Genomic DNA, 27990 nt, shown 5'->3' with positions numbered 1-27990 from the left:
CGCCCGATTTACTAAGAGAAGAGGGGAGGAGTAAAGCCACTGATTGCAATTATTCACTAACTCAAACGGACTTATTTACATGCAATTTGCATGTTCTTATGGAAGTACGCAACATGTCTGTGCTCCTCTTCTAACTGGGTACCCACGCCCGCCTGCCCCTCTCAGCTCTACGCTGGGAGGCCCAGCCCCTTCTCCAGGAAAATTTACTTCCCTTTCTGCTTCCTTAGCCTCGCAAACTCCACCTCTTAGCTCCGCCTCCCAAAGACTGGCCCCTCCTTCCACCCGTAGGCTCCTCCCCTTGACCTCTTCCCCGCCCCCTCGCGCTTCCAAACATCTGTTCCCGCCCCCTTTCCTATTTCTGAACAGGCATGTCTCAGGCAGCTCACTGGACTCCTTAGATTACTATGGGATGGTAGGGGCCTGAGCGTCGGAGAAGCAGGGAAGCATAGCCCAAGGAAAAGGGCTTGGATTTAGAAGAAGCAAGCCTTACTGGGGATATTTTTTTTTGGGGGGGGATCTTGGTTATGCGGAGGGAGGAAGAGGAGCTTGTGTAGCCCGGCCGAACTTGAGGCAGCGCGAAGGCCCCCTCAGGCGGCGCCGAGGGCAGCCCCGCCGCCGGGGCCTGGTGCAGCCGCCGCGGCCGCTGTCAGGGAAGCGCAGGCGGCCAATGGAACCCAGGAGCGGCCGCTGCTGCTGAGGCGGCGGTGTCGGCAGCCCGACCCCGACCGCCCGCACCCCCTCCGCGGGGGTCCCCCGGAGGTAAGCGACTCCTACTCCGTGAGCCCCCCTTGCCCTGTGTTGTGGGGGTTCCTCTCCCCCCCGTCCCGCACAGCCTTCCCCCGCCCCCACACGTAGGTTCGACTACAAAACTGCCCTCCGGTGGCAGCTGCACCCCGGGTTCCTTCTCCCCCTTTTCCAGCCAAGCCTGGGGTACTTCTCAGCTTTTTGGCTTCCTCTTCTGTTTAGCTCCTCCCTCTGTCCCGGGGATCCCCCCTCCCCCTATCCCTGCTGCCTTTCCCGAATTATGTTGTCTCTCAAGCCGTGAACCCCTTTCGCATCGGACGCCCCTTACAGTGTCCCTCCTGTTCGTCCTCCCCGCCTGTGCTCCTGCCCCAAACCTTGCCCAGGGCCCCCGCCTGCCTCCCTTTTCCACAAAGTCTCTGTGCAGCCCCCGCCCGGGTCCCAGCCCCTGAGCTGAGGGCTGCGGCCCCCCTTCCCTTCCGCGCCTCTTCGGGTTCCATTACCGCCCCGCCCACCGGGGCTCCGCTCCTGGCGCCCGGGGGCTGCCCGTGTCCCTGTCCGCCAGGGTCCCATCGTCCTTCCCGAACTGCCCTTTAGTTAGCCTTTAACCGTGACCCGCACCCTCCTCTGTGGTTCGCGATTCCGGTAACTTCCTTGCGCTCCCCTTACCCACCCCCCCCTCAGTCCTCCAGCCTTTGGGGGTCTCTTCCTGCCCCTCCTCCGGTTCAGGATTTCCAAGGTGGACTCCTGCTCCCCGGAGCGGCGGGGGTTTGCGGACCCGGTGACACCTGGTTCTGCTTCCTGTGGTCTCTGTGTGCTCTCTGTCGCCCTCCGTTATCGCCACAGACCACTTATTCCAGGACCAGCCAGACCTTGAACTAAGAAGGAATGTGTTGGGGGGCGGGGGCGCCCCGGCTGTCCCCGGGCTTTTCCGGCCGGGAGGGTGTTGGTGGAGGATGGAGCAGTTTGGAGAGGTCCCTGTCAGATTACACTTTGTTGACTGCTCAGGGTCCGCCTCTGAATGACGTTGTGAGAAAGAAAAAAAAAAATTTTTTAAATTATATAATTTTAGGCTTGTCTTAAAGGGATCCAAGTGTAGACTGTGCTCCCACCCCTGCCCAGATCCCAAAAGGCATCCTTGTACTGTCTGGTTGACTGGAGGCGTTCTGGTTGGTTCCGTAAGCGCTTAGGGCTGGGGGGTAACTGGGAAAAGGAGCCCAGGAACCATGGGAAGAGCTTGTGCCTTCAGCACCAGGACTTCTGGGTTCATGTGACTTCCTACTTGGCCTCTAGAGTGGCATTTTGGGGAAAGGGGCCCACTCTCTAGGCATCAGTGCAGTGATAGGCTAAGGGCAGGATATGGGTTGGCGGGGGATAGACTCAGTTTATTTTTTTTTTTACAAAGCATTCTGGGTTTCTCCGACAGAAGTTATTAGTAGTGGTTTAGTTGTCTGTAGAATTTTCCTTTGGTCTAGTCTACATCCACGGGAGTAAGTCTGTTTGGAAGACAAGCTCCAGGCCTGCTGCTTTCGTGTACCTTGTCGTCGTCCCGCCCCCGCCCCCCGCCCCCAGGTGCAGTAGTTGCTGAGCTCGTCCTCCTGAACTTGCTCCATCAGTGCAGATTCCATAGGTGGAAAGTATGTTTGTGGCCAAGACCTTTGAGGACGCTAGCTGGAGAAGAGAGCTGGAGTGAGCTGGGACGTAGGAAACTCGTTGCCCCCTGGCGTGCCATGTCTCTCTCTCGGCCTGCGATAGCAGAGAGGACACATGAAGTTCCACTCATCTTCCGACTCCAGGCCTGTTTGAAAATAATCACACAACCTCGTCCCACTTCTCCCTTGTCTTTGCTCATTAGCCAGAGTGCAGTCTACTCATTACCTCCCTTTTTTAGGAGCAGCTTTACTCCTTGGAAGCACTTCCGAAGAGAAATCATAGTTCCTTGGTTTTCCTGCTTCTCAGAGCTGGGTGCACACTGCATGAGAACATATTTGCTGAACACCATCCAAAGCAGCTAATTGAGATTCTTTGATTTGGGGAAGAGCTTTGGGAGGAACCTTTCAGTAATTGGCATGAGATAAGAGAGAACCTAGTCCAAGCCCATGTGGGGCTGGCAGCAGGGAGGATCAGTTCAGAGAGAGGTGAGTGTACAGGTTGCTTTCTTTGTCGTCTGTCTGTTTCAGCAGAGGCTCCGGAGCTGGCTTGGGCTGTCTGGCTGGAATCTGCTTAGACTAGCTCCATGGCACTGCAGAGAGAGTTCTCAGCCTGATTCAATATTGACTTAACTATCCTGAGACCACTGCCCTCCCTGCCCCCCTGCTGGTAGCTTGAGAATGCCCTCTCTCCTGATGCCAACCTCCCTTGGGGCTTTGAGTAACCATTTACCTGGTTCCTATTAGGGCTGGAGCCTGCTTGGCTGCTTGGGCCTTCGTTTCTACCAGGAAAAGGTAGTACTCAGTCTCCCATCTCTATCATTGAGGTCAAGGGGGGAAGATGAGCTGAGACCTCCTTAAAGCGAGGTTTGAATTAGACCTTAGAACATGAGAAGGAACTTCTCAACAGGAGAACAGGTAGCCTAGAGTGATGTGGAGTCTCTTTTGAAGAGCAGCTTTTTAAAAAATCATTATTAAAGGTACATGTGTACTTGGTAACAAATCCAGTGGTACATGAGAGTTTATGACGAGAAGCAACAGTCCCTTTCCATGCATCTCTTCTACTCCTTTAGAGGTAACCTCTTAATTAGCTCAGTGTTCACTTCTGAAGGTCATTGCCAGAGCTTTAGATAAAATGCTTGTGTCTCTATTTCTTGATTTATTAGTTGTTACAAAGAGGATTACGCTCTAGGATTTATATCTCTTGTCTATATGATTATGTCATTTTCATTTAAGGAAGTGATTATGTCGTTTTTTAATTTCATTATTAAGGAAACCTTAAATAACATATTTGAACCTCCCTTTCTTTTCCATTAACAATTTTTAAAGAATTTTTATGAGTTTGAGCCAAACTGATGACATACACTGGGGAGCAAGATATCAGATGCTCCCTCTTTTCCATTAACTTTTTAAAAAATGTTTTTAATGATTTTAGAGATGGAGGAAGGGAGAGAGAGAAATAGAAACAGAAAGGTTGTTGCTCAACCACTGAGCCACGCCGGCTGGCTCCATTAACTCTAACAGCCTCTCTTAACTACCCATCTTGTGGGATGAAGGTATTGGCTCTGCTTTCCCTTTTTCCGATTCATATGGTCCGTCTCAAAGGAGGAGGGAAGTTGATCTCACCTATCTGTTTGGAGACAGAGCACGAAATCAGATGATCTTTTAAAGGCCATTCTATGAAAATACAGGGACATATAAAACATGGGGATTGTTCTGAACCAATTCATATTTATTTAGCCCATGGAAAAATATTTGAAGAAGGGAATGGTGATGAACTGGGTGAGGGGATGGATTCAGGGCTCTTTACCATCCTGTCCTAGCAGAGACCAGTTCAGTAAATCCTTTAATGGAGGCCAGTGGAGGGTTGTTTGCATAGAATCTTTTGAGGTGAAGAGAAGTGGAAAGCCAAGCTAAGTGATAACACTCCCTCACCCCAGGGTCCTCTGGAGACATTTACTTAAATGCTCAATCACACAGAACACATGCCTGTAACCCCTCTGCCCTCTACCGCTGCTCTGCTCTGAAAAACGCTCTGATGCTCAGATGAGGATTCCCGACATTGCCCAGACTTCGCTGTGGAACCCAGCGGTTCACTCGCCTTTCCTAGAAGCCAGCTGCTAGGCGGGGTAGGGGAGGCCTCTTCGATTCCCTCCCAGTCTCACTGGAAGGCCAGATCAGGCACCTAGTGCAACATGTGGAGCCTCCTGCATCTGATGTCATTGAGAGCCAGGGGAGTCCTTTGATATTAAAGGTTTGGGTCTTCTTCTCTCAGTTTTTACTTATTCTCTGGCTTGTAAGGAGAAGGGTGCTGATTGCAGGACCCGTTTCTTCCTTTTTCCTTTCACTTTCTAGTCCTTTCACTTTAGAATGGTTACTTATCAATGCTGTTTTTTCTTTGCATTTGAAAGTGAAAGAATTGATATTGAGGACCATATCTGGATTTAGATTTTAGAAAACACCTTTCCTATTTTTTATTGTCTACATTTAACAAAAACAACCTACATTCCCTTCAGTACTCCCCCCCCCCCCCCCAATGTTTGCTTCAGATGAGGCTCAGAGAGGCCAGGGGGGAGGCCCAGCTTGGCAGTTTCCAGTGCAGAGCTGCTTCTATAGGAGAGAAGTCTGGTTTTCCTGCACCTCTTGACATCATCTGGTTCCTTGGGGAGTAACAGCTGCCAAATGGGGTTTCTGTTCAGTGGGAAGGTCCCCTGAATACTGTCATAGGGGATTCCTAGCTGAGTCCCAGGGTGAAAGAAATGATGTTACCCTTACCTCTTTTACTGGTGACAGTAATAACCCCCACTGTGATCGGTTGGAGCAGACAACTACTGCATTTCCTAGTGAGATCTGAGACGCTGTATGTGGGAGAATGTCTTAACTTCATTTTCTTTGGAAGTTTTGAAATGTGGACCTTATGAGGTGTTGGTGACTTGAAAGTCTCTGGAGTAGAGAAAAGGGGAAAGATGTGCCAAGCATAGAGAGATTGAGAAGCAAAAGGGTTGTTTGCATAAAACAACTGAAGCTGTCATGTGAGTTTCTAAGTAGACCTAAAAGGTAGTGGTCCCAGTTGAATTAGAATGACCTTCTGGTGCAGAATGCCCTATAGAGGTGTGGCAGGGGATGATTAAAGCTTTCTTCTTACTATTCCTGTGCAACCCGTAGTTGCGAGTAGAGACAGATCCATGCAGGCAGCCATGCTGGTTCTACTGCTCAGAAGGCACTGCATAATTTGGGGAGAGTATAGTGAAAGAGTTGCCACCTTTTTTACCAATGACAAACTCAGACTGCATCGGGATATTAAATTTGGAGGTGAACTTCTTACTTGACAGAGTTGGGAGAAAAATAAACTGAAGTAGCCTTTTTTGATGATCTCTGAGAACAGAAGAGTTCCCTCTCTGCCTTCCTGTGAGACTTTAATGCTGATTGCTGGGAGACAGGGAGCGAGACTGCATAATATTGGGCAGATGAAAGTAACCTTGACTCTTAACATGTTAGAGGTGTAGGAAGGGACAGTGGAAAATGGGGCTTTCCAGAGTGACTAGTGCATCTGTATCTGGAGCCTCCTTCCACCTCCACAAAGTATATGCACCCAGGTTCACTAGGGTCAAAGGTGATGCCACTATTAGTTGTAAATTACCTGCACTCCAGCTCTACAGCAGCCTCTGCCTTTCTGTTGCCTGTATCCTTGAGCATGTTTTAGATTCTCTCTATCTGCATTTTTGTGAGGAGGCCTCTGAGCTGACTACAATCTTACTCTTGAGCTGTGTTGATCTGACATTAACAGCGTGCCTCTCCCAGTCCTTACTTTGAAATTTCTTTCTGTTCTGCACTGATTCTCCTGATCTGGATTTGGTGAGCCTCTGGAGAATCATGTTAGGAAGGCAATGGCTTTTGTCAGCAGTGTTCTCTCGCTGAAATTCCTCCCAAGACTCCCTCCAGAGAGGGATTCCTGGTTGTGTAAGTCCTCTTCCCCCTGTTCTTTAGATGTTCTAGACCCGTGAGTTCCAGCCTAATTTCTTTTCCTTTTTTTTTTTTTTCCACAGCCCCTCCAGTTCTTGGAGTGTGTATATGATAATGGGGAAAGTAGTGTTGGGATAGCAGAGGGCTGTCATAAATGTTTTGGAAGATTTTCAAACAACGAGGTAACTGTAATTCACTTCCCTTGTAATAACAGTATGTGCGTGTGCGCGCGCACAGGCTCACACACACTGTTTACTAAGCTTTTCAGTAATTAGGATTCAGCTAGCATTTATTGAGTGCTGCTTTGTGCCAGGGGCTTTGCTCGATCTTTTTACATGCATGAAGTTAATTATTCTGCGTGGCAACAGTGAGGTATAGATATGTTTTTCCCATTTTTGCAGTCGAGGAAACGGAAACTCAGAAGCCACATGACTTGCATAAGTTCATACATTTCATAATGGCAGAATTGTTAACTCCATCCTATTTGACCCCCACGATCAGGACTCCTTCCACTATACTTTAGCTGTCACAGCACTGGAGAAAGAGGAAGTGACATCATGAAGTCAGACAAATGGCACGACTTCAGCAGGGTGGTTGATAGTTGTTTTATAGGTATTTATTTCTATATGAAGCTTGACCTGGTATTGCTTGCCCTTATTCCACGGGAACTTTGATTCTAAAAGGAAAGGTAAAAATGTATCAATAACTAGAAAAATACATCAAGACTTTAATACTAAATAAAGGTGAGATACCCAGGACCTGTGTATGGAGCGTTAATGAGTAAGGAAATACAGTTCAAAGAGGAAAAGAAAAAGGTTATGGGCGGGCATTTAAAAAGAGACGTGGGAAGAGCACAAAGATAGAATAGGGACAAAGGAATAAGACCAGAATTGCTTTTCAACCTAGCTGAAGAATTTGTAACCCTGTATAAACAGAACACATATAAAGCAACATTTTGTAAATACAAGTTAGGAACAGAGCCCAAGCTGAGTAACTAAATTCAGAAGGAATGAAGGGGAAAGCCGCGATCAGAGGGGAGGTGGTCAGGGAATGCTTCTTGGCGGGAGATGACTTTTCATCTGTTTTTGAAGGAGTCCAGATAGACAGAAAGAGAAGAAGTGCCTAGGAAGGTTTCATGGCAAAGAGAAGACCTGAGGATGGCACCACTAACCTATATGTTTATGTGTCTCCCTTTCTGTACCTTTCTCCTCTTCCCTCCTGTAGCTTGGAAGCTCGAAGTCTGGCTGTGGCCATGGGAGACACGGTAGTGGAACCTGCCACCCTGAAGCCAACTTCTGAGCCCACTCCTGGTCCATCAGGGAATAACGGGGGCTCCTTGCTAAGCGTCATCACGGAGGGGGTCGGGGAACTATCAGTGATTGACCCCGAAGTGGCCCAAAAGGCCTGCCAGGAGGTGCTAGAGAAGGTCAAGCTTTTGCATGGAGGCGTGGCCGTTTCTAGCAGAGGCACTCCACTGGAGGTGGTCAATGGGGATGGTGTGGACAGTGAGATCCGCTGCCTGGACGATCCTCCTGCCCAGATAAGAGAGGAGGAAGATGAGATGGGGGTCACTGTGGCCTCGGGCACAGCCAAGGGAGCAAGAAGGCGGCGGCAGAACAACTCAGCCAAACAGTCTTGGCTGCTGAGGCTATTTGAGTCAAAACTATTTGACATCTCCATGGCCATTTCATACCTGTATAACTCCAAGGAGCCTGGAGTGCAAGCCTACATCGGCAATCGGCTCTTCTGCTTTCGCAATGAGGACGTGGACTTCTATCTGCCCCAGTTGCTTAACATGTACATCCACATGGATGAGGACGTAGGTGACGCCATCAAGCCCTACATAGTCCACCGATGCCGCCAGAGCATTAACTTTTCCCTACAGTGTGCCCTGTTGCTCGGGGCCTACTCTTCAGACATGCACATTTCCACTCAACGACACTCCCGTGGGACCAAGCTACGGAAGCTGATCCTCTCAGATGAGCTGAAGCCAGCTCACCGAAAGAGGGAGCTGCCCTCCTTGAGCCCAGCCCCTGACACAGGGCTGTCTCCCTCTAAAAGGACTCACCAGCGCTCTAAGTCAGATGCCACCGCCAGTATAAGTCTCAGCAGCAACCTGAAACGAACAGCCAGCAACCCCAAAGTGGAGAATGAGGATGAGGTAAAATCCCTGGGAGGGACAGAGGGGCAAGGTGGCATGGAGACAGGATGTCTGACATACGGTCACTCTGTCCTTTTCTTTCCTTCCATCTGTTTCATTTCACTGATAAAAGCATGGAATGTTAGAATGGAAAAAAACCTTAGAATTCATGTATTCCAGCTGCCTCATTTTACAAAGGAAGAACTCAGAGACCCAGAGAGATAAAGTGACCTGTCTCAGGTCATAGAGCTAAAAGCAAGGCTGGTACACCTGACTCTGCCAATGTTGTTTTTACTAAACTGCACTGCCATTCCATTAACTCCTTACCTACTGAGAACTGTGGCAGAGACCCTCCCCACCCTGCTGGAGACCTGGGATATCTACCAGAACCTCTCAGAGCAGCAACCATGGGGAGGAGAAGGGACTGTATGTGTGAGTTTTGTGTGTGCTGGGGAAGGGGAGGTATGAACCTCAGCCTCATTCTCCTGACCACTCCTCTTCATAATCCCTCCCTCCCACTCCCTGAAGATCCTGCTTTTTGTTTTTATAAGGGTAAGGTTCATTCCCTGTCACTGAGGCATCTGCAGAATGCCTGCCACCTGCCTTTTTTTTAGGGGAAGGGATGTTGGTTGAACTTTCCCAAGTCATTTAGGAGAAGCACAAAGAAAGAAGGAAGCAATCTTGGTATAGAGTGAATCACGGACATACCCAGTGTCTAGAAAGAAGACAGCCACAGCAGTCGTTGTAGATGTCCATTTAGGATACAGAGCAGGAAAGAGATAAGCCCGTCAGTAGGTTATACTCACCTTCCATTCCACATCTGGACAGATACAGGGGAAGTTGCCCAGTGGACAACCAAGTGTCAGTGACCTGGTATCCCAGCCAGACAATGGTGCCCCAGTTCCCCCCTCTGACTCACCACCAGCCTAGCTCCCATCCTGGCTACCAGCCCAGCATAGAAAAGAAGGGAGAAAAGAATGAGGAATTTGCAGTTGTTGGAAAATGCATATAGCCATGGTGTTGGCATCTGCCTTTGTGGGACACATAACCCACCCACAGTTTTGATACAGTGGGACTTCTTTCAGCAAGAAGGAGGTCATAGTGACTAGGAAAGGGAAAGCACAGAGGAAGGAGACTATAGAGCTTGCTTTCTCTGGAAATTCAGTATTTTATTATCATTTAATAACAGGCTAAAAGAGCTAACATTTATTGAGCACTTACTATGTGCATCATGTGAAGTATTGTACATTAAATCCTCACAACCACCCTAGCAGACAGATTTTTTTTTTATTTTTTACCATTGAGTCAACAGGCTTAGAGAGGCTAGACAATTTGCCCAAGGTCTCTCAACTAGTGTCTGTCAGACTAGACCTCACATCACAGCTGGTACTCCTAATCATTCAGCTGATCTGTCTTGGTTCTTTCTCAGCATCTGCTTTCCTGGGTTTTCGGCTGTCAGAGTCCATTTGGGGAAGAACAGCCGAGGCCTTAGCCATCTAGGTTTCCACATCCATGCATGGGCAGAGCCCACCTGTTCTCAGAACTAGAAAGGACCGTTTTAATTTCTGGTTGTACTTGGCAGGGAAGCCCAAGGCCACAAAGGGGGCTGTTACAAAGCAAGAAGAATCTTCCAGATCTGGAGAGACTAGGGTCATAAAAGGTTTGGGATTTTTCCTCTTGGGGTCAAGTCTGTAGCAGTAGGAGTGTGAGCACTTGGGAGTGAACCCCAGGTGCCTCTTGCCAGGCTTGCCTTTTCTCTGTGTGTTTTGTGTCCTCGTCTTAGCATCAGAAAGGGTGAAGCCTCAGGGCTTTTCTTCCTCTGTGCTAATCCTTAGTCCCTCTTCCTGGCATCTGACCCCTGCCCAGGTGCGATTATGGGCAGCACACTGAGATCAGGTCTTTTGTGAGAGCCTGAGTCCTCTAGTGTGGCCCCTCCAGCTGCCATTCTTCCCAGCCTGGCGTCTTTATGGTGGAACACCAGATCTAGGAAAGGAAGGAGATACTACATCCCAGCCTCCCAGGTCATCTGATGCTGGCAGAATGAGACACCCGAGTCCACTGCAGCTCCTCAGGAGATGTGCGAGGGAAAGTGAGAGAGAATAAACATGAATGTCACCAGGAGTCTAAGCATTGGAATCTTCAGCACAGAGGTCTCTCCACATGCCTTTGGCATTTTGAGGATACATCTGTCATCAAGACCTTTGTCCCCCAAATACCAATGCTTCTCCTTCTCCCCTGTCGTGCAACATTTATTCACTCAACAAATAGTTATTGAGCTTGTACACTGTGTAAAGCCCTGTGCTGGAGGCAGTGGAGGATGGAAGATAAAATGCTGTCTTTCTCTCCAGGAACTTGTACGGTAATATGGAGACCCCATTATCTAGGGCACTGTTTAGTTTTGTATCCTGAAACTTTACTGAATTTATTAGTTTGAACAGTTTTTTGTGTGGAGTTTCTGACTCTTGAAAAGTTGTTTCCTACATATACAGAAGCTGTACACAGCTTACTAACACCAGGTGCATAACTGTCTAAGGTCTGAACAGAGACTCTAGATCAGCGGTTCTCAACCTTCTGGCCCTTTAAATACAGTTCCTCATGTTGTGACCCAGCCATAAAATTATTTTCGTTGCTACTTCATAACTGTAATGTTGCTACTGTTATGAATCGTAATGTAAATATCTGACATGCAGGATGGTCTTAGGCGACCCCTGTGAAAGGGTCGTTCGACTGCCAAAGGGGTCACGACCCACAGGTTGAGAACCGCTGCCTAGATTCTGACAGTGGTTCTCAACTTTCCTAATGCTGCGACCCTTTAATACAGTTCCTCATGTTGTGGTGACTCCAAACCATAAAATTTTTTCGTTACTACTTCATAACTGTAATTTTGCTACTGTTATGAATAGTAATGTAAATATCTGATATGCAGGAGGTATTTTCAGGGGTCGCGACCCACAGGTTGAGAACCGCTGCTAGAAGGAGACCTGACTGCTCCCATCCCTTGCTTTCCCCATAGATTCTGAGTTTAACCCTACGCTCCTGCCACCAGGAGAGGTGCTCTGGAGGGTGAGGCCTGAGAAGGCTGCTTCTCTTCTGCACTGATCTCACAGAGGCTCCTGTTTTCTTTTAAGGAGGGACAATCGGCACTCTAGCACTGCGTCCTCCCCTTGCCCATCCCCAAAGCCCACCTCTTCCAAGCAGTTGTTATCAGCCTAGTCAGGGAACTGGGCTTAGGCAGGTTCCCTTCCCATTTATAACCAACTGGTAAATCATTTGGCATAGGGAGGGGCCGAGTTACGTCCTACCCCACACCCTGCCCCACATAATGACTCGCTAGTGGATCAGCTTTGTCTTTCCAGAACTGCAACCTTTGTACAGAGAAATCTGCTGCATGTCACACTGAAAGACCCAGTGGGCCTTCCAGCCCGATAAGGTGCAGTATCAGCTTCTTGGACGCAGCTTTTCTCCTTGGAGCTGACTCAGTATGAGTGACTCAAGTGTACAGAGTAGGAGAGAGGAGTCGATCATGATATACCTCCCTTCCCCCAAGGCTGTTAATGAGTCAGACAGGGCCTGTCTGTGGGAGAATCAGCTGGATCGTTGTTCATGGAGCCAGTATCCTCCTCCCTGCTATTACTTCCCCCACCAGTGCATGGGTAGAAGTTGAACCACTAAGTCATAATAGACTGGTATCCTCACTGCCTCAGATCTCCTGCCTTGGGAGTGTTTGGCTTGGCTTCTCCCTCACAGGGCCTCTCCCCCCAGATTCTTCAAGGAACGGCCTGACTACAGGACCCCCAGCCAGAATAGAACTTATCCCATGGCATTGGATTAAGTAGATGCTTGAAATGTTAATTGCAGCGTAAAAGCTCAGTGACCACTGCCCTTCTGCCCTGAGAGCTCCCAGGACTTTGTCTCTTAAGTCCAGGCCCCTCCCCTAACTGCAGGTTGTGCACAAATATTGCCCCTTCTCCCTGCTTTGGGGGAGCTTGTGGCACAGAACCCAGGATGGGCCTGTGCATGAGCTGTAGCAGAGCCACTGAATGAGAGCTGGGCCCTTTCCCCTGTTTTGCTCATGGATCCCAGTAAGGCAGGCAAGGTTTAGGTAAACACCCTAGGCTGGGACCAGGACAGCTGCTGCTCAGCTGCTCCGCTTTCTCAGATGGAGTAAGGCAGGACCTCGCTCCCAACTTACGACAGCAAATTGTAGTTGGTTGTCACGTGAAATAGCCTGATAGCAAGCCTGTGGAGGTCTGGTAGATAGGAATGGTATTCATCCTTTACTCCAGCAGCATCTAGCCCAGAGGTTTCATGCTCATGGGTCTGTGATACCCCTTGTCACATAATTTAAGGTTGGGATGAGGCTTCCTAGGGTGATGCTGAGGCTGGTTAGAGAGGAGATACACCTGGCACTGAAAGTTTAGCTTTTCTGCTTCCTCCTTGATGTTTCCAAGAAGCTAGAGGAACACAGGATTTCCAGTGTGGGCAGTAAGGGGCCATGCAGCTTGTTAAATTCAGTCCCTCTGTGTGGCCTCCACAGAGAAGGGTTTGGTTGAGAGCAGGGTTACCTCACTAAGGGTCCCAGCTTTAGGGTTTTGTCCTGGGAGGAAAGTTCCTGCAGGCAAGAAGGGAAGGGAAGAAAATGAAAAACAGGCCGTTGTCTCTTCAACCCTCTGACCCCAGGTCTGAGCTAGCCTTCCAGCATCTCCCACAGTGCCATAACTCTGGGCAGGCGGCATTTCTGGGTTGACTTTCTTTCATTAAAGCAGAAAGGTAGAGCTACACAAGAGAAGAGGTATGATCCAAGTTGGACCTAAATTCTTTGCCTTTGTCTCTCTCCCCTCCCTCCCTGCCCCTTTCTTCTCCCCTTGCCCTCGGCCCTTTCCCAGGAGCTCTCCTCCAGCACCGAGAGTATTGATAACTCATTCAGTTCCGTAAGTGGGGCCAGGCTGGGACTGGGTGGCAGGCTCCCCCCATGGCCGCATTTCCTCTCCGTCCCCAGGTCTTCTAAGTCCCCAGGCCAAGGCTGGCGTGAAAAGGTGCCTTTTCTTCCTGGGAGATCAGCTCCTCCTTCCCAGGCCTCCCAGGCCTGGAGGAGTTCCCTGCCTGTCGCCAGTGCCCTGAGCCCAGGCTCAGTGGAGCTCAGTGATCCTTTTCCCAGGGACAGCTGGGATGCAGTGTGACTTAGCCCCCAGCTCCTGGGTCTCTAGATCAAACAGCTGGGAGAGAGGTAGAATTTACCCCTGGATTGATGCCAACAACTGCTTGGCAGAAACCCCCAGGATCCTATTTCTCCCACCCAGGACCCTTTCCCCATGGCTTCTGCCATCAGACCATCAAATATTTATTCAGTGTTTTCTAAATGCTAGGCCCTGTGCTGGGGGAGCTGATTCCAAAAGCAAACAGGATTTGGTCTGAAGGAAAGTTTTACCTCCTCAGTCTTTTTCTTTTTAGCTTCAACCACATTTCTTCCAGGTCTGAGTTCTCCCCTTTCCCAGCTCCCTGCCCAGGATGTTCCTTAATCACTATTCTCCTTCCTTGTTGCCTCTGGAATAACCCCTGACCTTCTGGTCCTACAGGGTCTTGGACCTTGTTCCTGGGCAGAGACGTGAGAGGAAATGCTGGACCCTATGGGAGTTTGGATGATTTTTTTTTTAACATTTTGTTTTTGATTTGTCTACCCAATCAGTTTTCTCTGTTCTGTGCTGATCCCCTTTCAATCATGATTCCTATTTCCTCCCACGTGGCAGAGCCTGTATTTGGAGGCCTGGGGTCACATTTCAAACATGCTTATGTGACGTAGGGGCCCCCAACCCAAATGCTGGTTTGAAGCTGGGAAGGAATTCTGTCTCTTTAATCTGAAATGACTATGAATTGGTTGGGGTGGAGGATCCTTGGAACAGTGACCATTTGCCACCTGAATGGGTCACTAGGGGATCAGAATGAATGAAGAATCAAGTCTTCTTCCTTTCTTTCTCTTTCTCTGTTAGGCCCTGGAATAGTTCCAGGGACCACAGAAGCCTCGTTCTATTGTCTTCCTGAATCTCTCTTCAACCCTGCCTCACAAAGCATTCGTGACTGATCCAGACACCCTGTCGCATTATTGTGGGGGCGCCAGAGGCAGCCCCTTGCGGGGTAGAGGCTGAGAGATGAGCTGTTCCTTTGAACCTGGCTCTGCACACGTGCAGAGGTGGGCCTGGTCCTGCTCAGCTTTCAAAAGAAGCTCTTTTTTGCAGTTTGAGGGAGTGAGGGTAGACATTCTCAATCAGGAAACTAAGCAAGACACAGAGAGGGAGAGAAAAGTCTGGTGAGTGAAATACTGTTTCTGTGAACAGAGGAGATACTGTTCTTATCTAGCTGAGGGGAGACGAGGTTGGGAGCTGGGTGGCTACTTGATAAAATGCCCTTACGGTAGGAGGACTTAGGGAAAAGAGCCCCTCTTCATGTCTAGCTTAGTCCACCCCACCTCACCCCCCAGACTGACTGCCCTTTCTGGGGATGACTGAAGTGCCCGCATGCGGAGCCAAGCTCACAACAGGGAGCAAATCTGGGGACCCTCGTCCTGGGAAGGAGGGGAAGAGGACCCAAGGAGGAATCACAGAAAAGAGACAGGCCTTCAGGGCCATTGTTGAGGAGTGAAGGGAGCTATTGCTTTCCCCACCTTCCTGCCCACACCAGTCTCCCTCCATCTGCTTTTTCTTTCCACATTGATCATCCCCTAATCCCAAATCTGCTCATCCTCTTCTCATCCCCTGCATGCGCATTGACCTCCTGTAAGAAATCGTGGGGTGGGCGGGGATGCCATGTAAAGCAACAGAAGTCATTTGAATGGAGTGAGTCCTCCTTTGAAAAGGGAGCTATTGACTTGGAGCTCCCCTCCCTAGCCTTGTGGGCTGGGGCTCTGCCAGGGATCCAGGTGGGGAGAGGGACACCCTCATTCTCAAGGTGGGTGAAGCACTTGAGGTATAAGCAGCTCTTCGCTCTGGAGTCCCGTAACCCCCACCCATCTTGAAGCCTTGGGACAGTTCCTGAGGAACTCGGGTCCAGGGAGGAGTGCGTCCCAGAGACCGGATTCACACTCCTTTACCCTCAGTAAACAGCTTGTGGGAAGGAATGTGCTGGCTCTTTTACCTGTTCTCAACTCAGTTTGCCAGGGGAGGGTGGAATCTACTAGGCTGAGAGGTAGCTCCTTCCCTGGGGTTCTCCAGACAGATCCCTGGCCTGAACGGCCAGGATTGACTGAGTGGGAGGGCCACTTTTCGCTATGGTTTCTTTACCGTCTTTTACTTCACCCCATCCCTCTATAGCCTGTCAGACTAGCTCCTGAGCGAGAATTCATCAAGTCCTTGATGGCGATCGGCAAGCGGTTGGCCACGCTCCCCACTAAGGAGCAGAAAACACAGCGGCTGATCTCAGAGCTCTCCCTGCTTAACCATAAGCTCCCTGCCCGAGTCTGGCTGCCCACTGCTGGCTTTGACCACCACGTGGTCCGCGTGCCCCACACCCAGGCTGTTGTCCTCAACTCCAAGGACAAGGTAGGTGGGCTCCACTTCATGGTTGTTCAGGGTTTGTGTCTATGCCTAGAGACGCCCGACCAGCATCCCAGACTCCTTCCTGGTTCGTGTGCATGTGTCCACCTTAACTTTACTCGTGGTTGTGATTCTGAGGCCCTCTTGTTCCCTGCTTGGGCCTTGTTTCTCTGGAACACAGAGGCCTGGTCTCTCCAGCTCACTTCTTGCCATGTCTCAGGAGAGTCACTCTCCACCTCTCTGTAGCCCTCTGTAACTCGTTGGCTTTCCAGATATAGCAACATTAGAGAAATATTTTGTTTCTAAGACGTTTTCTGAACAGAGGGGGCAAGGAGGAGGAGAGATTATGCCTTATTTACATTGGAGAGAATTAGCTAAGTTTATCTGCTGGTTGGAATAGTATTAAAGGTTCAGGTTTTTCTTTTAGAAGTAGTGAAGATAGAGCCCTGCTTGACACACTGTCCCGCTCTTTCACGGTCTTTGTGTCTTTAGGACAAGCCCCGAGAGGCTTCCACGCCTCTCTGATGGGTTGTAATTGATAGTTTGGAATGGTTTGCCCAACTGCATCATCTACACATTTTGAAACTCAGCTGAACCATTTGAAGACTTGGGTGCACTCTCTCACCCAAATTCTTTATATAGGTGTTCATAGGACAAGTTCCTCCCCAATATGGTATTCACAGTGTCAGAGGACTGATGATTGCGGGTTGAAGGTAGGAGCGGGCAGCAGGAAGAACTGTTAACAGAGTTGCGATTTGGGGGACAGTGGTGCAGGTGAATTGCAAATACTGTCCTCACTTTCTCCCAGGCTCCCTACCTGATCTATGTGGAAGTCCTTGAATGTGAAAACTTTGACACCACCAATGTCCCCGCCCGGATCCCTGAGAACCGAATCCGGAGCACACGGTCCGTAGAGAACCTGCCCGAATGCGGTATCACCCATGAGCAGCGGGCAGGCAGCTTTAGTACTGTGCCCAACTATGACAACGATGATGAGGCCTGGTCCGTGGACGACATAGGCGAGCTGCAGGTGGAGGTGAGGGAACTCACAGAGGTAATACTGGGGCACAACACCTATTCTCCAGGAGCTTCTGGTGTATTTGAGACAACACCCTGAGGCAGACTGAGGCAAGCGCACAAATGAGAGGGGCAGGTAGTGTTGGGTATGAAAGGGGAAAGCTCTGAACAGCTCTAGTCTGGAGCAGATTCAGGTAGAGCTCATTTTCCAGCAGGCATATAGGTTAAATGTAAGGAGGAACTTCTAAGCTGAGGAAAGAGAAAGAAATTTAATCAAAATATTTATTGAACACCTGCTATATAAACTTGTTTTAGAAAAGCAGAGAATGGTAAATTATACATTCGTTCATTCACTGAAGAACTGTTTATGGAGGGCCTTCTTAGTGCCAGCCCTGAGTGCCGTGTGCTAGTGAACAAGACTGCCTGCAAGGAGCTTCTGACCTAACTGGAGAGAGTAGAAGACTGGCCAGTAGTGTGGTGTGACCCAGGTTATGCTGGAGAGGATGGGAATTATGAGAGCACTTGATGGTGGGGGTAGCACTTAGTCCATACTTGGGGTTGGACACACCCCAAAAGATTTCCTCAAGGAAGTAATATCTCAGTTGAGGCCTAAAGATGGGTTTGAATTACCTATTCAGGCAGAGGGAGGTACATGTGCATGCAATGACTGGAAGACGAGAGAGTTTGGCTCGTCTTAGGACCTGGAAGAAATTTTGTGTGATGTGTGAAGTGGTGACAGATGAGGCTAGAGAGGTCAGCATGGGCCAGATTGGAGGCAGGATCCTGGAAGCTGTGGGAAGAAACTTAAACTTTATTCTGGGTTGTACGGAGCCAGGGAAGGATTTTATGTAGGTTTGTGACACAACTTTGGGGAAAGACAGGCTGTCCTTGAGCTTACAGTCCAGTTAAGGAGATTGGACACAGGCATTTAAGATAACAAGGCAGTGTACAATAAGTGATGAATGTAGTTGAGGAGAAATGCTCTGGTACAAAAGAAAGGAAGGGACTTGATAGTTAGAGGGAGAAGGGGAGATTAGATTGAAGAAATGGTCTTGGACCCTAGTCTGGAGAGAGTCTGTTCTGGACCTTAAGGGAGAATAGTAAATGCATCCCTGGCCTTGGGAGCTCTCAGTATAAGACTGAAAGTTCTGCCTGGCCGGTGTGACTTAGCAGTTGAGCATCAGCCCATGAATTAGGAGGTCACAGATTAATTCCTAGTAGGGGTAGGGTTGTGGGCTTGATCCCCAATAGGGGCGTGCAGGAGGCAGCTGATTGATGATTCTCTCTCATCACTGATGTTTCTATCCCTCTACCTCTCCCTTCCTCTCTCTGAAATCAATTTAAAAAAAAAAGTTCTGCCTTCTGTGTTGGTCACAGCAGTGGTCTGCAAACTTGATTGTGCTGGGAGTCTTCTACAGAATTTGTTAAAAATCCAGACTTCCAGCCTGGCTGGAATGGCTCAGTTGGCTGGAGCATTATCCTGTATACAAAAAAGGTTGCAGGTTCTATTTCCAGTCAGGGCACACACCTGGGTTGCGGGTTCAATCCCTAATCAGAACACAAATGGAATCGATGTTTCTCTCTCACATCAATGCTACTCTCTTTCTCTCCCTGTCCCTCTCTCTCTCTTCCTTCCTCTCTCTAAGCAGGTCCTTGAGTGAGGATTAAAAAAAAAAAAAAAAAAAATTCAGCCGTGGTCGGTTTGGCTCAGTGGATGGAGCGTCAGCCGGTGGACTGAAGGGTTCCGGGTTCGAGTCCGGTTGGGGGCACATGCCTGGGTTGCAGGCTTGATCCCCAGTGTGGGGCATGCAGGAGGCAGCCAGTCAATGGTTCTCTCTCATCATTGATGTTTCTATCTCTCTCTTCCTCTCCCTTCCTCTCTGATATCAATAAAAATATATTTTAAAAATAAATAAATAAATAAATAAATAAATAAATAAATAAATTCAGATTTCCAGATCCATTCCCAGTAATTTTAATCCAGATTGATGGTTCCATATGGGAATATGGTTTTAGTAGCATTCAGATGTTTGAGAAACACCACTGAAGGGCCTATGTGAGTGCCTCGGCAGTTTGGGGTCCAAGTGATCAGGATGATATGTAACCAGGGGAGGGTTTTTGGAGCAGACTTAGGAAGAGGGGAATGATCATAATCTGCAAATAGAAAACACTCCAGGTGATCTGTGGAGGAGGTGAAAGAAGCGAGACCTGTGCCTAGCGCTTCTGACCTACCATTCCCTGCTCTCCCCAGCTCCCTGAAGTGCACACCAACAGCTGTGACAACATCTCCCAGTTCTCTGTGGACAGCATCACCAGCCAGGAGAGCAAGGAGCCTGTGTTCATTGCAGCAGGGGACATCCGGTATGGCCAGACCACACTGCCTCTCATTTTTCATCCCTCTTTAAGGCTCTGCCTGTCTCTTTCTCCTCTTCTGTCAGCCTGTGTCTTTCCCTTTCCTCTCTCTTTACTCTGTCCTTGTTCTGAGGCCACCAAACTTGAGGCAGTGAAGGGGCAGGTGGAGAAATTACTAGGCTACTACAGAAAGAAATTAAATGTTAAAAGGTCTCCAAAGGGATGAAAGCAGCAGAGGGAGGAATTAAAGCAGCGTTTCTCAGAGTGGGTCCAAGGATTCACATGTCAGAATCGGAGAGATCTTGTTGAAAATGCAGATGCTGGAGCCACAGCTGTTTTGAACCAGAATCTTGGTAGAGGAATGGGAGGGCCTGGTGATTATCATGATTCCATACCATCAGGTTAGCAAAAAGGTATCAGTGGCCTGTGTCCTCCACGAGTCTCTCAACCCAGGTTTCTCTCTGTGCCTAGAATCAAGGAAATAGTGCAGGCAGTGCTGCCACAGACAGGGACATGAGGCTCTGGGGTAACTCCTCCAAGCAAATGATACCATTTCTTCCTGCTAGACGGCGCCTTTCGGAGCAGCTGGCTCACACCCCCACAGCCTTCAAACGAGACCCAGAAGACCCTTCTGCAGTTGCTCTCAAAGAGCCCTGGCAGGAGAAAGTGCGGTGAGTTGGGTGGGAGGCAGCTGTCTCTAGACGTCTCAAAGCTTGGAGACAACTGCAGGAACTCACTGCACCATCCAGTGTCCACTGGGCTCCCCCCAAATCCATCATGCCCCCAGGCAGCCCCAGTCCTTGCCTTATGGGGAGTTGGATTTGGATTTTTGGTAGAAGCTGTGTCTCTGTCATCACCTCTTGACACATTTTGCTTCTCTTTATGCAGGCGGATCAGAGAGGGCTCTCCCTATGGCCATCTCCCCAATTGGCGGCTCCTGTCAGTCATTGTCAAGTGCGGGGATGATCTTCGGCAGGAGCTGCTGGCCTTCCAGGTGCTGAAACAGCTGCAGGTAAGACAGGGATAAGGAAGGGGAGTCAGCTCACTGCAGCCCACCTGAGGGGACCACACAGGCTGTTCAAAGGAACTCTGCTGAGGACAGCTTCCTGCTCAGGTCTAAACTGGATGTAGATTAAACTAAAGCTGGTGCTTTCTTCCCTATTGTACTCCCCCTGCAAGTATAGCCACAGAACACAGCTCCACAGCAACCTCTTGTGGCCCTTTTGTGATTTGCACCCGTTCTGATTCCCAAACTTCAGGGTGCTGGCTTTGTCCTTGAGTCAGAAACTCCCAAGTGAAAAACTCATAGCCACAGGCAGCAGCAGTATGGTGATTGCCAGAGAGAAAGAGGGATGGGCAGAGGTAGAAGAGGTTACAGGGGGATAAATTATGATGGAAGGAGACTTGACTTTGGGTGTGAACACACAGTACAATATACAGTTGATATATTACGGAATTACACCTGAAATCTATGTAATTTTATAAACCATTGTCCCAGACTTGGTGGCCTTTCAGTCCATCAAGTGAGTAAAACCCACTGAGGATGAGGGAGTTTTTAAAGAAAACCTATATAATTTTATTAACCAATAAATTCAATAAAATGAGTAAATAAAAACTCCCATCTGGTCTTCGGAAATGGGTTGCAGTGTGCTGAGATATCAGTCCCCTGAGCCTCTGGGTTGGTCATCTGCCAGCAGCTTCACCTGTTTAATCCAGTTCTTTATACAAATATTTTCATTTTCTCGAGCTTTCTGTGGACCTAAATCCTTTTCCCTGTTCCTTGAATTTGAATTAATAGCTCCCACTCTCGCTGCTTGGGTGGTTTCCTGTTCTGCCTTCTGGGGACTATCTACCTATGAGATGCCTTTCCCCATATACCTCCCTGTGTCTTGTCAGAACCTGGATTTTCTTTAAAAACTCCCTGGTCCTCAGTGGGTTTTACTCACTTGATGGACTAGAATCCAAGGCCACCAGGGCTGGGAACTTCCAAGGTTAGGGATAGAGGGCTTTTCGCCCCTCCCCCAACTTGAATGAAAGATGATGGTCCCGTGTCTCCTCACAGTCCATTTGGGAACAGGAGCGAGTGCCGCTGTGGATCAAGCCATACAAGATTCTTGTGATTTCGGCTGACAGTGGCATGATTGAACCCGTGGTCAACGCTGTGTCCATCCACCAGGTGAAGAAACAGTCACAGCTCTCCTTGCTCGATTACTTCCTTCAGGAGCATGGCAGTTACACCACTGAGGCATTCCTCAGTGCCCAGCGCAATTTCGTGCAAAGTTGCGCTGGCTACTGCTTGGTCTGCTACCTGCTGCAAGTCAAGGACAGGTAGGTAAATTCCTGACCCTCATCCTAACCTTTTTTCCAGGGTTATCTCTGTCCTTTCACGTGTAGTTTTCGTATACTCACCACGACCTTCCACTGCCAAGACGTAAAAGATGAGACAAACAACATGTTTTAAGCAGAGATAGACATGTTCACGTGCCATTAAGCCAAAGAGACAGACTGACAAGTACTAGGGTAAAGGAGCGAGATATGAAGGATTTATGGGGAGAAGCAAGGGTTTGAATGAGCAGGCTCTTAAAAGGATGCAGGAGAACGAGGGCAGAGGAAGCTGTGGGGGAAGGACACAGAGTCCAGAGGAATAAGTCAGTGTGAGTAACACCTGGGCTCCTGGCTCTGACCGGGGAGCTCAGCTGGTTAGAGTGTTGTCCCAATACTCCAAGGTTGTGGGTTCGATCCCCAGTCAGACCACATACAAGAATCAACCAATGAATCCTCTCTCCCCCGACCCCCTTTCTCTCCCTCTTCTCTCTCTAGAATCAATAAATAACAAAAATTACAAATTTTAATAAAAGTTTGGGCTTTGCGGCCTGGCAGAATAGCAGGGATGTCAGACAGGTGAGCAGAGGCCAGACTAGAAGCACCTGCACAGTGAGGCTGAGGGACTGTACTTGGCAGGTGAGGAATGACATGACCCCGTCTTTGTTTACTGAGTGCACCCTGTGGTACTGAGTGAGGTTGGGTCTAGTTAGGCCTTTAAGCAACAAAGCAGGAGGTAATGAGTCCTGACCCGAGGGAGGTGGTAGTGACTGAGAGCAGAAAGGAGAAGATAGATATGAGAGGCATGGTGGAGATAGAGTTGAAACTCCCAACCCTGAAATCTCCTTTTATTCCAACATACAATTTTCAAAACGTTGAAGTATTTATTGCTTTCCCCAGAGCTGCCATTTCCAGTATCACATGACCGTTCTGAGGCCCAGCTTCCCACATAGGTGAACAACACAGCGTACAAAAATAATTCCACCCAGACGTGACTCAGGGTCTGCATCCTGAATGCTCCTGTGAGTTGCACCTCACAGGCATGGGCAGCTGCCCTAGGAAGGCAGAAATACAGTGGCCTGAGCTTTCAGAGCTCCCGGACATGGTAGCACTTTAGGATCTAGCCAGCAGAGCAGCTTGTCAGAAAGCTAGCATCTATTACTAGTAAGTGCATGCTGCAGCCTGACGTGCTTTATTGAAACCAGCTGAAAACAGTCAGACAGGTGTTTCCTATGAGGGGACTGGCGGTCAGAGCTTTCAGAACCTGCGCTCACTCCATCTGGTCAGCCCTACAAATGAGTCCCGTGGAGGCTTTACATTTGAGGGCTGAAGGAACATGTAATTGTTTATAAGGAATTTGTTTACGAGCTTTAGACCAGTGGTTCTCAATCTTAGCTGCACATTAGAATCACCTGGGAATCTTTTTAAAATCCTGATTTCTGGGCCTCATCCTCCGGAAATTCTGTTTCTTTGTTATGGGGTGGGGCCACAACATTAGTAACTTTAGACTGTCCCTAAGAGTCAGGGTTTTGAATCGAGGGCACAGCCTAGAACTGAGCCGCAGGTTTGAGTAAATGGGGGCAGGGAAGCAGGTGCTGGTCAGGCCTGTGGCTTTCCTTCAGGAAGATATTTGGAAGGTCAGAGTTCATCCTTTAAAAAAGGGGGAGAGGGGAACAGGCAGCTGAGAAACGTTTAATAGTAACTCAAAAAAGAATAGATGTAGTCAAGCCCTGAATGGAATCAGCCAGTGGGAGGAACTGGCAACACTGCCCAAGGCTCCGCAGTGGAAGCGGGTTAGGATCTTTAACTGCTTCAGAATGAGGGCCCAGCCATCTCCCGCTGTCAGAGAGCCCCTCATGCTCGGGACCTTCTCTCAAGGTGTTTCCTCACCTGTAAAATGAGAGTGTGCCTTTATGGCTAAATTTGTAGTGCTTCCCAGAGTATAAAGGACTCAGGTGGGACTGGCTCTCTTTCTGTCCCTCCTTTTTGGCCACTCAGACCAACCCTGGAGAAGGTGGCCTCAGACCTGGAGCTCAGCCTAACAAAGCCACTGTTGACACTGAGGCTGGTTATCCTGAATGGGCCAGGCCTCACATGCTTAGCATGTTCATTGTTCCTCCTCCTGCTCGTTATTCATGTCGGGGTCACGGACCTGGACTCATCTTTACTCTCTTCTTCCTGCAGCTGGCTCATCATTTCTTACTGGGGTGACTTATCAGGTAGTTAGAACTCGCCCTTGAAGCCCCCACATTATTTTACATTTAAACTCTTCCCAGCCTGCCACTCCCTTCTGGTGGGGCTCACAGGTAAAACGGTTCTGATTGAGGCCCCTGAGCCAACTGCTTGGCCTCTGTGACAGCTGGTGGGAGCCTCAGAGGCTTTCTTCCCTTGCTTCTGGGTTTTCTACTAGGTTGGGATCAGTTTGGGTGATAGAATTACAATCTTAAACTATTAAGTTGTCAGTAAAAGCGATTTCAGACTGTTAGCAGCTTACGTGCCCGATTTCCCGTTTCTGTTGCTGCTTTAGGCCGCAGGTTGGACTGAGTTATAGGCAGCAGGAAACATGGCAGGGGACTTCCCCGCCTGGTGTCATGTGGCCAGTGTTTCAGCTTGAGGCTGCCACCTCACACTGACTTATACTGCCTCTTCCTCTCCTTTGCCCCCCTCAGACACAATGGGAACATCCTTTTGGACGCAGAGGGCCACATCATCCACATTGACTTCGGTTTCATCCTGTCCAGCTCTCCCCGAAACCTGGGCTTTGAGACGTCAGCCTTTAAGCTGACCACAGAGTTTGTGGACGTGAGTCAGGAAGGAGAGGTGCCTCACTGTGTTCTTTCTCTGTCATGGGAGTGGGCTCCCCCCAAATTACGGACAAACAGAACAGAAATGGCAGTAAGTCAGGGTGAGGCTGGTGTCCTGGGAGGCTTCCTGCCTGCTGAGAGAGTTGGGAAGTAGTGGGGTTTGGCATGTTTGCCCTAATGGAGGGAGTTCTGGCTGGGGGTACGCTGAGCCCTTATACCTACAACTTTCTCCTCCCCTCACAGGTCATGGGCGGCCTGGATGGTGACATGTTCAACTACTACAAGATGCTGATGCTACAGGGGCTGATTGCTGCTCGGAAACACATGGACAAGGTGGTGCAGATCGTGGAGATCATGCAGCAAGGTGGGGCTGGGGCGAGGCAGGTGTGGGGACAGGGCTGTGCCCAGCATGGAATTTCTAGGAAGTACGTTCTACCTCAAGACACCAGGCAGGCAGAGGTTCCCAGCTCTGACCCAGTGCCGTTTCTCCTTTGGGACATGCCTCCTGACAGAGCTAGGTCCTGGGGATGGACGGGTGGAGGCCCCAGAAACTACCTCCTCAGAGAGGAGTCTCATCTCCAGCCTCTTGGTCCCTCCCACCACTCAGCTCTTCACCAGCTCAGGTGTTTCCAGTCACCACTTTCCTCCCCGCTGGGCTTTGACCTCCAATTGCCCTGTCCTCAGGCCCCGTCTTTGTCCCGATACTCATCCCTCCTGCTCTGAGATGAGTAGTTCCTCACCTGTCACCTATCCATTCGCACTGTCCTATCCTCACTGCGTCATCTAGTCTTTTGTCCCTTTACTCCCAGCCTTCTGGGCCCTTGTCCTAACCCCACTCCTTAGGGGTGCAGTATACACCCATTCTGAGCAGCCAGTCTCCTCCTCCTCCCCACCCCACCCTCACCCCACAGGTTGTCGCCGTTGCTCAGGAGCACCCCTGTCTGGCCCCATGACGACGGTGGCCCAGGTCATCTGTGAGTGTCAGACGTAGCATAGGCAGAGCCCTGCAAACCAGATAAGTGCCCAGCTCAGGGCCCATTCCCAGCCTTCCTCTGGGTCCTAAGACTCTGCCCACTCAGCTATTTCTGGGGGAGAGGTGGTGTTGGCCCCTGCCCTCCTCTGCCCTCATGCCCTCACCTATAGAGGGTGTTGGAGTACGGCATGAGGATGGGTGCAAGCAGAACTGCATCCACATGCTCAGGGGTCTCTAAGGCCTTGCTGTGGCTGTTACCACTGGCCCTCCCTCCTTTCCGCCCATGACCCTGCCCTTCCTGCCCCCAGGTTCTCAGCTCCCTTGCTTCCACGGCTCCAGCACCATCCGCAACCTCAAGGAGAGGTTCCACATGAGCATGACCGAGGAGCAACTGCAGCTGCTGGTGGAGCAGATGGTGGACGGCAGCATGCGGTCCATCACCACCAAGCTCTACGATGGCTTCCAGTACCTCACCAACGGCATCATGTGACACCCTCTCAGGCCCCAGCGCGGTGGGGCATTCAGGGGACCCTCCCTGGGAGAAACCCCAAACCAGGAAACACCCACCCACCCACGGGAAATGGAAGGCAAGAAATACAAAGGATCATGTGGTGACTGGAGAGCTTGTCAGGGGAGAGCCAGCTGTGGGGTCCAGGCTTGCTGGGGCTTCCCTGCCCCCTGCGGTGTCAGTATTACCACCTGAGGGACCCCAGGACTCACTGCCCCCCAGAGGAGAGAGGTGACAAATGTGAGGGCACTGGGCCTTTCTTCTCGCCAGGGTCCAAGAGGTTCTTCCCACAGGCCATCTTCTTAATCTGTTCTAGGTCCCAGGAAGGGGAAGAGTGGGTTCTTGGTACTTACAATTTGATCCTGTGGTTCGCCTTTGGCCATGCTGCTGCCTGACTGTTCCTCCCAGGACTGACTCCTAGCCTGAGGTCCCCTTGGCAGGTGGGCTCTGGCACAGGGTCCTGCCCTTGCTGAGTCCCCATCACAGAGACCAGGAGGGTTATCACAACCCCTCCCCTACAGAGGGAACTGGCCTAGCCACAGGGAATTCCTTGCCCTGATCCCTTCCCACATCCAGGGAAATAGCTCTCAATTTTTTAATTTTTGTTTGAAATAAAGTCCTTAGTTAGCCATGTGTCATTTCTGAGTTGTATTTTTTTGGGGGGGTGGGGGTGAATGTAAGTGAATAGATGTACCACACAGAACAAGGTGGAGGAAGACTGCTTTTTCCCTACCTGTCTCCGTCAGTACCACTTTTTCCCAGAGAAAGGCCTCCCTAGATTTGACTCTCACCCCCCTCCATCAAGTAAGTCTACATTGTCCAAGTCACATCAAAAAGAGCCTGAATGGGGATTAAACCACAAGCAGTTTTAATGGTCTGGGTTTCTCCTTCCCATTTCCCCCACTGTTAGTATTATTACTACAAGAATAAAGGATTCCTGAGAGCCTGTCCCCAACTCTCCCTGGGCCCCCTTGACAGGACTCATCCCTACCAACCCCCCTGGATTTCTGGGGGTGGGGGGAAAAACAAGTGAAAGGCACTGTAGGGGTGGGGGGCTTGAGTGCCAGGGAATGTAAGGGGTGGTGCTAGGGCAGGGCCAGGCCTGAAGTCCGCCTGCAGGGGCTGTGGAGTGTGACTGCGGACACTGGTCTCTTCTTGGACCTGTCTAGCAGGCCTAGAAGTCCCGTCCTCCTGGTCCCACGTGGGCTGCAGCAGGAGCATAATTAGTGTTGGGCTAAGAAAGGAAGAATGGAGGGCCCCCTCTTCTAGGATCCAAGGGCCAAACCCACAGTGGGGACTGCAAGTAACTATAATGCTCAAGTCTGTTGTCTCGGGGGCCAGGGGGGAGGAGTTAAACAAAATGTGAATTATATGAAACTCCCCAGCCTGAGGACCAGGCAGCAGCAGTGACCCAGGCTCCCAGGGAAGAGGGAGGAGGCCAGTCAGTCCAGGTCTGGGGCTAGTTGTCCCCACTGACTCCTTGCCGAGCCCTGATGAACGCCATGCCGTGAGTGCGGAAATGGGTCTTGAGGTTGAGAGGGCTGTCACAATTCTTGCCACAGACTTTACAGGTCAGTGGACCTGCAGAAGCAGGCAAGGGTGAATCTGCACCCTCTGGATCAGACCTCAACTGAGGGGGCGCCTCTTCCTCCCCATCCCCCACACCCAGGGCACTGGCACTACCCACACCCCGTTTCTTCTTGTGGCTGATGAAGCGGTGCCGGCTCAGGGAGCCAGGGGAGGCAAAGCATAAGCCACAGTCGAGGCACTGCTGGGTCCCACCATCCACCCTCAGCCCCACCATGAGGCTCTGCTCCACTGAGCCCCCGCTCCGGTAGCGCAGGGGGCCTCCCGACCCGGGTCCACCCCTGGGGGACTTGGCTGGAGGTGTGGTGCTGTCAGGCTCCTCACTGCAAGAGTCAGAGGACTGCCGACGCTTCCGTCCTGGCCCCTGGAGAAGATAGTGAAGAACTGGGCCTCCCCATCACCCCAGTG

General features: G+C 50.1%; 2 protein-coding genes across 20 annotated transcripts in view; one reads left to right on the top strand and one right to left on the bottom strand.

Annotated features, from left to right (window-relative positions):
- Positions 1 to 389: 389 nt before the first annotated feature.
- Positions 390 to 26628, top strand: PI4KB (phosphatidylinositol 4-kinase beta). Of its 16 annotated transcripts, none has more exons than XM_036345016.1 (13): positions 391 to 759; positions 7578 to 8514; positions 13380 to 13424; positions 15798 to 16025; positions 16828 to 17073; positions 19288 to 19397; positions 19955 to 20059; positions 20277 to 20400; positions 21451 to 21716; positions 24380 to 24605; positions 24758 to 24878; positions 25426 to 25488; positions 25796 to 26628. In XM_036345016.1, the coding sequence occupies exons 2-13, from the start codon at positions 7606 to 7608 to the stop codon at positions 25975 to 25977; spliced, it is 2625 nt and encodes an 874-aa protein (XP_036200909.1). In that variant the 5' UTR covers positions 391 to 759; positions 7578 to 7605; the 3' UTR covers positions 25978 to 26628. The 16 variants fall into 16 exon arrangements, with proteins under 16 accessions (XP_036200920.1, XP_036200921.1, XP_036200909.1 ...); XM_036345017.1 differs by having other exon boundaries at positions 392 to 759; positions 16828 to 17055; positions 25796 to 25977; XM_036345020.1 differs by having other exon boundaries at positions 393 to 759; positions 24380 to 24512; positions 25796 to 25977.
- ZNF687 (zinc finger protein 687) overlaps positions 6523 to 27990 on the bottom strand; it is a 29771-nt gene continuing 8303 nt past the window's right edge. Inside the window, exons 9-10 of one of the 4 annotated variants that reach the window (XR_004973475.1) lie at positions 21335 to 27201; positions 18996 to 20394 (exon numbers count right to left, since the gene is read on the bottom strand). Coding sequence is in view for 3 of the 4 variants with exons in the window: in XM_036345012.1 (XP_036200905.1) it covers positions 27455 to 27946 (492 nt within the window). In the remaining variant the exon portion in view is untranslated. Of the gene's footprint in view, positions 7030 to 18995; positions 20395 to 21334; positions 27947 to 27990 lie in introns of those variants that run through there. The other 3 variants (XM_036345013.1, XM_036345012.1, XM_036345014.1) reach the window with 3 other exon arrangements.

Source organism: Myotis myotis, unplaced genomic scaffold (assembly GCF_014108235.1).
Source record: "Myotis myotis isolate mMyoMyo1 unplaced genomic scaffold, mMyoMyo1.p scaffold_m19_p_18, whole genome shotgun sequence".
Taxonomy (NCBI): domain Eukaryota; kingdom Metazoa; phylum Chordata; class Mammalia; order Chiroptera; family Vespertilionidae; genus Myotis; species Myotis myotis.
The sequence above is the reverse complement of the archived record's forward strand: the minus strand, read 5'-3'. Positions and strand labels throughout refer to the sequence as shown.

Bases quoted from the DNA above. Each gene is read 5' to 3' on its own strand.
- PI4KB (XM_036345016.1), top strand. From the start codon at position 7,606: ATGGGAGACACGGTAGTGGAACCTGCCACCCTGAAGCCAACTTCTGAG. The intron at 16,026-16,827 runs GTAGGTGGGCTC...ACTTTCTCCCAG, and splicing joins TCCTCAACTCCAAGGACAAG to GCTCCCTACCTGATCTATGT. The intron at 24,879-25,425 runs GTGGGGCTGGGG...CTCACCCCACAG, and splicing joins CGTGGAGATCATGCAGCAAG to GTTGTCGCCGTTGCTCAGGA.